Genomic DNA, 10,861 nt, shown 5'->3' with positions numbered 1-10,861 from the left:
TGCTGCAGTCCCCAGTGTCAGGACACGCTGCTCTCGCCCATGCTTAAAGGGATAGAGATGAACAGGTCCCTCCCGTTGTGGCCCTGCCTCCGTCCTTGTCACTCTCCAGTCCCCCAGTACCCCTCTTTATGCCCTCAGCCTTCTGCCTCTGTGGATGCCCTGTGTTTCCTCCCCCATGCTGGGGCGACTGCTGCCGTGGGCGGGGATGGTGCCCACGAGAAGGGCTATTTTTCCGGTGTGGTGTTTCCGCAGCTGGCCGTGAGGTCAGTAAACTCTGAAGGCGCAAGATGGGCAGGAGATCCCCGCGTTACAGCCTGCGGGGCGCTGCTGCAGGACCCTTTGGTTCGGTCCCCGGGGGCGGGCGCGGGGCGGGGCGGAGCGGCTCGGCTCGGTACGGCACTGCACGGCCCGCCCCGCTCCCAGAGCCGCCGCCAGCGCCGCCGCCGCATGGAGCCGCACGGGCCCGCCTGCCCCGGCAGCGTCCTGTTCGGTGAGCGGAGCCGGGCCAGGGGAGCGGGGACACGGGGAAGGAGAGCGGGGACACGGGGAAGGGGGACGGAGAGACACGTGGGGGGAAGCGAGACACGTGCGGCGTCATAGATGAATTGGGGAGGCGACACGTGGGGCAGGGGGTGGGGGGACAAGAGGGGGAGGTAGGAGGGTAAAAGGGAACTGGGGGGCAGGAGAGACGCGTTGGAGCAATAAATGGGGGGCAGAAGAGAGACGGGGCAGAAAGCGACTTTGGTGAGTAAAAAATGGGACGGCGTGGAGGCTGGAACGACACGTTTGTGTGGCGGGGAACACGTGTGGGGGCAATAGGGCCGGGGGGCGGTCAAAGAGAGACCTGGGGACGGCAGACACCTTGAGCGGGGAAGGAGGCGAGAGAGACACGTGGGTTTGAAGAGACACGTGGAGGGCATTGACGTGCTGCGGGGAGGACGAGGGGGAGAGACACGTGTATGATCGGGCTTGGGAGGGAACGGGCACATGCTGATGGTCCCGGGGCAGTTCGGGGAGAGCCGCGTGGGGTCTTGGTATTCTGGCGGCTTTAGAGGGCTGGAAATAGTGGGGCGGGGGGTTGGCAGCCCCGGCTCTCGCCGGTCTGTCCCGCTCCTCCGGTTAATCCCCCACGCTCGCACGTCAGCGTTTCGTGAGCGCCTGTGGCGGGGCGGTGGAGCCGTGCCCCTCCTCTCTGGGAGGGGTTTCGGCCGGGCTGTGGAAACCCCGGCACACCCTGCCCTGCGCTGCTCGCAGCCGCGTGTGCGGCCAGCGCCCAGCCCGAGCGGGGCAGCGCGGCTCTGCGCGCCATGCAGAGTGCGCGCCATGCAGAGCTGCAGGTCCCCAGGCCTTTTATGCACCTAAGGTTTGGTCCTCCCCTCGGCGAGTTGAATACAGTAGCGTGGGCAAGAAGAGGTCCCGCCCTGGGCTGCGTTCGTGTATTCCTCTCCCTTGCCAATGCCGGCACTGGTATGCAGAGTTCAGCCCTGTGTTTTTCCGATCTGCCTCGCATTGGTGAATCATCCTGCAAAAAGTAAACGCACCCAGGGCAGTTTACTCCCTCCCTTTGGTTGGCTGAATCCTGTTCCTAAGAGCTGAAGACATAGTTATGTGTCTGCCTTGGTTTTGTAACTGTCTGAAGAAATATGTAATAAAATATGTCTCAAAACTTCTCTTGAGGGACTCCAGCTCCCTGCAGCTTGGCCTGACTTCCTCCCCTTGGCTTGTGCCTCATCATTCAGGTCTTGCACTCTGCTTCCAGACTCCCATCCAAGAAAAGGTTGTGCTGGCGATGGCATGAGAAGAGTCACTGTTTTTTCTGCTCCCTCCTGTTTCCCACAGTGGTGTGCCCTGACTGTTCTGCTCTCTGGAGGGGAAGAGCCTTTCCCTGCCAGTGCTTGGGAACCTTGGGTGCCCATGGGCATTGCTTCATGGCAGCCCACTTTGGGGACACCAGGTTTTGTCCCTGCATGGTGCAGAGGCAGGTGTGTAATTCTCTGGGACCCAGGAGCCCAGGGTGCCCTGGCCTGACGCTGCTCCTCACAAGAGAAAATAAAGTTTTAGGGATGCCATGTGCATGTCTGGGCAGAGCTCTCCCTCAGAACCCTTTGCCTGTGGTGCCTTGTGCTGTGTAATGCCTGCTACAGCTTTTCTGATCTTCTCCTTCTAGGCTGTGAGCTGACTGCCAGTACCAAATCTTACACATTTCAGGTGGATGAAGAAGATGACTCTGACCACATTTTGGCACTCTCTGTGGTAAGAGAAATATGAATTAACTGTACTTGTTGTCTCCTGTAGTCACCCATATCCTTTCCAGCCTCATCCTCCTTTCTTAGCAGGGCTGGACCTGGGACCTCTCTTGGCTGAGGTCCCAGCACTGGCTGATCTCAGGGCAGGACATAGAGTGGTCATGTTTATCCATCATACGGAAGTGCTTGTGCAAAGCCCATGATAGCAGGAGACTGCTGAGTAGGGGAATGCTCCAAGCAGGCAGTGAAGGAAAAATTTTTTCTCTTGTATTTGACCTTGCTGGAGCTTCACATCAGATTCACACCAGCTGGGTCTCTGGCTTGTTGCTCCCCAAGCCCAGATAGGTGCAGGGCTTCATTCCTGCCTCTCTCTGGGGATGTTTTCTCTCCTGGGAGCATAGAACCTGCCAGCATGGATCATATCAGCAGAAAATGCAACCTGGGGGCCATCCCTTGAGGTGACTGCAAGTCACAGCTGGGAAAGGCACAGAGCCCCTTCCGAGGCAGTCAGGGGACAATTGCTACAGGGTGGTTCAGTGCTCTCCCTGTTTTGTGGAGCAGCATCCTCACACCTTGCATGGTATCTGGGCTGGTAGAATTGCTGTGGGTTACTTGTCCCATGGAGAGCCCCAGCTCTTCCTGGTGTGTCCCCTGTGTGAACAGTAGTTCACAATCTCCCTCCCACCCAGGTGTGCCTCACAGATGGTGCCAAGGATGAATGCAACGTGGTGGAAGTCGTTGGGCGAAACCATGAGAACCAAGAGATTGCTGTGCCTGTGGCAAATCTGAAGTTGTCATGCCAGCCCTTGGTAAGAGGTTGATTTGAAGGCTTGGTGGGGGGATGGCTGCAGGGAACAGGACAGCTCTGGATGTTTGTGGATCCTGATCTAGGATCTGCAGCTCACAGGCAAATGTGTTGGGTGCCCTCAGATGGATGTGTTTAACTGGGCCAGGTGCTGCACTGGGAGCTACAGGATATTCTGCATTTTGCCTCTGCCCCTAACTCAGCTCTGTCTCTGCACTTTGCAGCTGAGTCTGGACAACTTCAAGCTTCAGCCTCCAGTGACCTTTCGCCTGGCAGCAGGCTCTGGCCCAGTGCACCTCGCCGGCTGGCACAGGATCAGTAAGGATTGAAGGAAGGGAAAAATCTTGGGAGGAGTAAGGGCTATGAAGGGGCTCCCTCCAGTGTGACCACCAGCCCGGGAGCCCCTGGGAGATGCATTGGGTGCTGCCTGGCATGCATTCTCTGTCCCTCCTTTGTGCTAGTTCCCCAAGGGCCATCTCCATGCAGGGATTCCCTCCCTCCCATAAAGCCTTGCTTGGGAAAAGTCTGGACGTCTCAAACTGTCCACTTTTACCATGTCTGGCTGTCACTATTCCCCTCCGAGACCTCCCTCCTACTGGGATGCTGCTTATTTCCCACTGTTAGCTGCTATGGAAGCTGTTTCAGTGCTCCATGGGCTGCTCTGCTCTTGGGATGTCTTCGGGGCCAGTTGTATTTGCACAGACATACACTGGTGAATAACAGTTATTTGTGTCCCAGTGCACAGGGAAGATGCTTCCTTTGAGGAGGAAGATGACTTGTCTGAGGAGGATGAGGAGGAGCTTCCTCCTATTATGCCAGCCAAGAAGTAGGAGGAGGAAGCAGTAACTTGTCTCCAGACAAGGTGAGGGGCCAAACAGCCTTGGAGGAAGGATCTGGGTGGCTGTGATACTGGTGTGGCAAGTGAGGGTGGAATGTGCTGCTGGAGTTTGCTGTTCTCAGTCTGGTTCTTCCTCTAGGTACTCACTGGGACTTCTCTCCGTGGATGGTTTTTACCTTGGACACCTCTTGCCAGGACCTCGACATTTGCTACTTTGTTTTGGTTTTTATGCTGTTGTAACTTTTTGGTGGGAGCAGGGGCTGCTCCCAGCACTGGGGTGTCTCCTTTCACACAGCTCTGGGAGGGTGATCCCAAAACTGGATGGATGCTGCTGGTGTATCTCCTCTCCCACCCCATCCCTGTTCTGGGAGTTGGGGATGGAGGAGGTGATCCTTGCCCTGTGCCTTCTTGCTGTCCTGGACCTCAGCTCTGTGCACCCCCTTTTCCTGGCTGTGAAATACCCACTCCTGGCCCCTTACCCAGCAGATGGATGTAAAGCCAGCTATGGGACAGGCACTTTCACTGATTCTAATGTGTTTGCCTTTGCTTACTCACAGTTTGGTTATTTTTATGCACTTGGAATGGTGAAACTGGGGCCCAAGCTCTGTTCTGGACTGCAATTATTGTGGGGTGGGAGCTCACAGCCTGTCTGATTTGGGGGGAGGTTCTGGGTCAATATGCATTGTAAAGAACTGTTCTTACACTTAATAAAGGTCTCTCAGGCATCAGGTCTGAAGAAAGGTCTCTGCTGGCTGGCAGATTCTTCCCATGCACACTGCAGTGGGGCAAGCCTGAGCTGTGACCTTTGTTGAGTTGTGTCCCCCCACTCCTGGGTATTTGGAGAGGGTTTGATCCTTTCTCCAGCCAGGTGGCATTTCTCACCCCTAGTGGCTGGTTCTGCCCTTAAATGTTCCTCTGGTGGTTTCTCTGCAGCCAGTCTTGCATTCTTGGCCCATGTGTTGATAACTATCCCAGTTCTCCTTGTCTGAGACACTGGATATTGTTCCTGAGAAGCACCATGGACTGTTCTGTCACGCTGGCTCTGCTGATGCCCTCGGACAGTGAGTTTCTCAGTTGCATGGACTCGTAGGAAATCCAGATCCTCAGGTCAGGCTCCTTTCTAGATTATATTTGTTTGCTCTGGGACCTGTACAGCTCCTTTCCACCTACCCACTGTTTCCTTCTGGCCCCAAACAGCCCATGCCTAGCTCTCAGAACGAGGCTTCAAAGCCTGTTGCAGCACAGGGAAAAGGACTGAAGAAGAGCTGGCTCTGGGGACACCTTTCTGTGGCACTTCAGTACTTAAAGGGGCTTATAAGAAAGATAGGGACAGACTTTTTAGCAGGGTCTGTTCCAGTAGAACAAGGGGTAATAATTTTAAACTAAAAGGGTTGATTTAAATCAAATATAAGGAAGAAAGGTTTTTTACAATGAGGGTGGTGAAACACTGGCACAGGTTGCCAAGAGAGCTGGTAGATGCTCCATCCCCAAAAACATTCAAGATCAGGTTGAACAGGGCTCTGAGCAACCTGACCTAGTTGATGCCCCTGTCCATGGCAGAGGGGTTGAACTAGATAACCTTTAAAAGTCCCTTCCAACCCAAAAAATTCCATTACTCCAAGACTGCTGGCATCCCAACCCCGGGGCACGCGACCTCGGCTGCCTGGGGGGCACCAGCGGAGAAACCCGGCTCGGGGGTGCCGAACCCCCGTTTCGTGCACGACCCCCGCAGCAGAGCGGAGGGAAGGTGCCGGGGGGCTGGAGAGGCGGCGGGGGACAGTGCGGCACCGCCAGGGGGCAGGCGGGCTCTGCGGCCCCGCTCCCGGGGCACCGGGAACCTCCGGCCGCTCCCGCTGCCCGGCCCGCGGGGGGCTATCCCCGGCGCACGGCCGCTCTCCCCGGGCAGACCCCGGGATGCAAAGGGCATTCCTCTCTGCTACTCCTCCTCTCCCTGCGAGGGGGCGGGTGCGGCTGGCAGAGGTCCTGTCCCCGGGAAGGTGCGGTTCTCCCGCCGTCCCGTGAGCCCGGGGCTAGCGCTCGGTGTCTGTGCCCACAGGTGCGGTCAGCTCTCTCGGCAAATCCCGTTGCCCTGGGAAGTTGGTAAGAAGCGAGACATTCCTGCAGCTAAGCTGGGTGAAGGGATGCAGTAGCATCCTCCCTGGGGCCTGGGTATGTTTGAGAGGTGTTGGTGGGCACAGTGCACAGTACCCTGTGCTGATGGTACGGGAAAGGAGTCCTGGGCTGTGGATGGAACCGTGGCTGGGACAGTGCCGGGACAATGCCCAGCCTCTGCCAGAGCTGGTACTCCATCAACTCGCAGATTTCCTTGGCTGTATGCACCTGGAAGGGGTCAGGGATAATCTGTCTGCCAGACCGTGATCGTGCTTGTGCTTCATGGAATTGCAGTTTGACTCCAGGAGAACAAGAGCCAGCAGTCCATTTTTAACAAGGCCCTCTTGGAAGGGAGGGTTGGGGGAGGTGGCTGGTACCGAGCCTGATGGGGAGTGATGAGTGAAAGGAGTGGGCACAGCTCAGTCCTGGAAGACTGGTACTGTTGCTTCACGGAATGGAAGAGGCTGTGCTGGCTGATGAGAAGGAGCATTTGGCTTCTTCAGTAGTAAAAGGAGATGATTTCAGGCTGCTGGTGTCCTTGGGAGCTGGAACAGAGGCAGGCAGGGGACAAAGGTGGCACCATGGGGGACATGAGAATGGTGGCAGGAGGCTTGAGGAGACAAAGCTTGTGCGACCCACTGGAGGACCAGTTCAACCCCTTGTCACAAATGCTGGCTGGTGCCCAGTGCTGCTGTAGGGCAATGCCAGGGGAAGTGGATGCCCCAAACCCAGAGGGAGTGATGGAGGTGCTGGGGGGTGTTGGCATTGCCAAGCCCCTTTCTAAGTGACTCGGGGAGGTTTGCTCCCTGCTCCCCAGCAGTGTCACAGCCTTGGTGTGCTCAGCTTGGGGAGAGGGAGATAAATGCTGAAATGTCAGGAGGCTGCAAGGGGGGATGCGCTCACACATAGCACTTAACGGGGAAGGATGGGATTACAGGGGTCACGCTAGGTGAGCAGCTTCCTTCGTGGAGCTGATGGTATCAAAGCAGGTGCCCCCGGCTGCAAATACCTTGGGCAAACAAACAGGGCTGTCTAAGAGCAGGTGAGCTCGGGCATGGCCAGGCTGGGGGATACTTGGTGGTGGTGGGGGGCTGGAGGCTCTCTGTGCACAGGGAGTGAAGCGTGAGGCTCCAGGTGTGAGGGCTGCCTTGTTTTCCATAGGGTGAGGGGGTAATCAAGTTGTGTTTCTATGTACATATGTGAGCACCGCATGCTGGAGATACATGTAAGAGTGTGGGGCTCATCACTCTCCCAAGCGGGGGTGGAGGTGGAAGTACCTGGGGAATCAAACCTGCCCCAGTCCAGACGATGGCTCTGGGATTGCTCCGGGAGTTGGTTTGCTCTGAGCATCCCTCCTCTCTGCTGCTTCAGGACTCTGCATGCTAATACAGCTGGTGATGGATCCCTCTCTGCTCTGGCAGCAGCAGGGAACCCTGCCCCTGGCAGAGCCATGCAGCAGAGAAACGTGGCTGTAGTGGGGCTTAATGTGGAGGTCACAATACCTGAGCACCGTGGCCAGGTACCCTTGGTGCCACACACTCCACTGTAAGTGACTCTCCTAAACCAGCCTGCTACTCCCAGTGAGAGGCTCACTGCAGGCTCTGGCTCAGATGCAGCCTCACTGGGCTGGGGCTTGGCTGCCTTCTCCAGCTGGGTGGCTGGGCCAGGCCAACAGCTCCCAGAGGATGCTCTGATTTCAGAGGTCAGGTTTGAGTTGCTTTTTCAGGGGTGGAGGAGCAGGATGGGGAGCTGCTCCGTTGAGCATGGCCAGGAAGCGGTTTTCCTTGTGATGCCCCAGCTGGTTCTGCCCCATCAGAGTTCTGGCTGGGTTTGAACTCTTTGTGGCTTAGACCTCGGCCCCAGGGCGGCTGAGAAGCGCAGCTGTGACTGTGCTGTAGGTGGGGCTGGTCCCCTGCTCCATGAGCTCTCTGTTGCTGGTTCCCACGCTGATCTGGGGCAAAGTTCTTTTTCTCTGAGTCTTTGCTGCCTGGGCTTCGAAGGAAGTGAGGGGGACACCCCAGGAGATGCAGCATCCCCTGTTATCCTGGGGTTCAGCAGTCCTGCCAGGTGGGCAGAGAGCCATGTGGCACCTCAGTGGCAGCAGGAGCCAGGAAAAGGGCCAGCAGGGCCACCCTTAGCAGGAATCACCCTGAGGGTGGGTGTGATGAGTGTGTCCTCTTCTCTGAAGTGTTAGCTGACTGTGCTATCCCTGTTCCATCCTGCCTGGCAGTGGGCATGGGTACCTCTGCTGCTGCCTCAGGGAGCCACAAGGGCAGGGCAGGCCCTGGCAGAGCTCACCTGTGGGCAGATTGCAACTAAGAGAGGCAGCAGCAGGAGCTGGAAGGGCCAGGCTGTCAGTCACTCCCATCCTCTTCCCATCAATATGCCTTGAAAAAGGAAATGGTGCTGATGCACAGTGTGGGAATGGCCCTCTCTGCTGAAGAAGCTGAAGCTCAAGTCTGGGGTCATCTCCTGCTCACTGGTGCTCAGACATGTACTGGGTCCTCCCCAGGGTGCCTCAAGTTTGTTGGGAGCTTGGACACGTGTCTGTTCACCCCCTAACTTCTCTGGGGGAGGCGAAGGGGTTCCTCCAGCTCCCAGTTCCACAGCAGATGTCTGGATGCACATCCTGCCACAGGAGTTTGCTCCTGCCCCGGGCGGTGGCAGGCTGTGATAATGTGCCTGCTCGTGGTGTGGACTCGTGTCCCCAGTCCCACAGTGCTGCCCAGAATATATGGGGGGGCTGTTTCCCTGAAGGTATTGCTGTGGCAGCTGTGGCTTTTTTTTCTGCAGTGAGGACACAGCTGGAGAAGCACGGGATAATGCTGGAGCACAGGTTGTGTGGGTTTAAATCCACAGACACATAAAGCAGGTGCTAAAAGTGAATATGTTTGGGCTGTGGCAGAGAGATCCATGCAAGACAGCCTGGGCTGAGGGTCCCTGCAGCTGTCCCACACTGTCCCCTCCTGAGCCCCCCGCACAGCCGCCTCTCGTCAGGGCAGTGTTGGCAGCTCTGTGATTGGCACCCATGGCAGAGATACCCCGAGGTCACAGGTGTCCTGCCCTTCGACCCCTCCGAGGTGCAAATCTAATCACTCTGGCCCGGGCTGTCCCTGACACTGACAGAACTGTCACTACTGGCCACATGTCCCTGCCAGGTTGGTGGCATCCAGGGGAACTGGGCCTGCGCGGAGAATCTGGGCTGTGTCCCAAGGGGATTTAGAATCTCTGAGTTGTGGTCCCCTGCTCCCAGCCCCATCTGTGGCAGAGCCCTAGGCTGGACAGTCAGGATTTATCTTCAGTGGTATCCTTGCTGATGATGTCTCTGCATAGGGCCTGTGGAACACCCCATGCCTCCAGTCCCTGCTCCCCTGACAGACTCTTAGGCAAGCAGAGACCCCAAAGCTGCAGTGAATAAGGTTTTTGGGGCTGGATAGGAAGGGTTTTTGCTAGTGGGCAGAGCAGAGGATGAGGAGAGCAGAGGGGCAGGGACCTTGCCTGTGGCAGGTCTGTCCTGTTAGACCTCCTGAAGCTCAGCTCACAGGGGAAGGCATCATGGTCTAGCAGTGGGGCTTGGCCATTGGGAGGTAGGATTTGGGCTCCTAGGGGAAAAATGGGAAGTAGAATATTTGGAGAGCTCTCAAACTCCATCTGAACTCCATGGGTGTTTGCTCCTGTGACTAGACTGGCTCTCTACAGCCCTGACCCAAGCCTGCACACCCTGGAGATGGTGTCTGCACCATTAAGAGAGCTTGGGTTGTGCATACTGTGGCCGCACTCCAGGTTGCCATAAAGTCCCCTACCACAGCTGATGCTGGGGAGAAAGGAGTTACAGGCTGTCTCCAGGCTCTGGCTGTTGTTTTGCCTGTGGCCATATGTTTCTTACCTTCCCAAAACACAGAGGTCTGCAGGGCAGCACAGACACCTGACATGGCCTGGGCGTGGAAGCTGGAAAGGGGTGCAGTTCCTGTGCCAGTCCCCATCCCAGCATGGGGTGGGGGCTGCAGGGCTGACAGAAGATGAAGAGCTGGGCTTAGGATAAGGACTAGCAGGGGGTTTGAGGCAGGTCTGTGGGGTGGTGCTCCACAAAAAGGTGTGGGGCTGCAGCCAAACCTGGACAGCAGCAGGTGCCATGAGAAGTGTGTCCACCTTGACACTTCTTTGGGGTTCACTCCCACTGGCCCCACTGTCTCCCCCCATAGCCCCAGCTCTCTCAGGGCCATGTGGAGTGCCCTGGGGCCTGGCTCTTTGGGGCCAGGGTAAGGATGAGCTGTGGCTCTGCTGGGCTGGGATGTCACAGGGGCCATAACCCTGGTGTTTTGCAAACTCCTGGGGTCAGCAGTTCAGCTGCCACTGACACAGAGGCCCAGAGACACACACGGGCATTTTGGGTGGATGCTGTAAGCAAACAAACGAAGGTAGAGTTACAGCCGACGTACAGCTCCCCCCTGGCCGCTGCTGTTAGTTTTAGGCTTAACCCCACTGCAGGCTGGGCGCAGAAGTCCTCTTCCTAAGAGGACCCAAACCAAAGCCAATTGCATGATGGAGCTGGCTGGGAAGTGAGGCAAGAAAGGAACAGCATTTTGCGTCTGTCTCAGCTACTTGTGATCCTGAAGGAGCCACAGACCCCATCCCACAGACAGGACAGTGACACCTGGCATTGAGTGATGGCTCCCACCTTCCTGGGTGGCCAGGGGAGCCCCTTCCTACCCAGCCTGGCTTTGACCCCCCTCCTTTCCCAGCCCTGCCTGATGATGTGTGGCTGGAGACCCTGAGGAGGTTGCTGCTGCTTGGGCTGGGGCTGTGATGCTGGGGAAGTTGTGCCAGCCAGGAATGTCTTGGGACCAGGTCCTGGAAGTG

The 10,861-nt window shown here is 57.1% G+C and overlaps 1 protein-coding gene across 1 annotated transcript; it reads left to right on the top strand.

Annotated features, from left to right (window-relative positions):
* The first annotated feature begins 347 nt into the window (after window positions 1–347).
* On the top strand, window positions 348–4,633 carry NPM3 (nucleophosmin/nucleoplasmin 3). Its single transcript, XM_085065008.1, has 6 exons — window positions 348–490; window positions 2,168–2,253; window positions 2,936–3,055; window positions 3,276–3,369; window positions 3,790–3,913; window positions 4,029–4,633. Exons 1-5 carry the CDS (start codon window positions 448–450, stop codon window positions 3,879–3,881), a joined length of 435 nt encoding a protein of 144 aa, XP_084921134.1. The 5' UTR covers window positions 348–447; the 3' UTR covers window positions 3,882–3,913; window positions 4,029–4,633.
* Window positions 4,634–10,861: the final 6,228 nt, after the last annotated feature.

This window comes from Lichenostomus cassidix, chromosome 6 (genome assembly GCF_008360975.1).
Source record: "Lichenostomus cassidix isolate B80296 chromosome 6, HeHo_3.0, whole genome shotgun sequence".
In the NCBI taxonomy this organism is placed as follows: Eukaryota; Metazoa; Chordata; class Aves; order Passeriformes; family Meliphagidae; genus Lichenostomus; species Lichenostomus cassidix.
The sequence above is the reverse complement of the archived record's forward strand: the minus strand, read 5'-3'. Positions and strand labels throughout refer to the sequence as shown.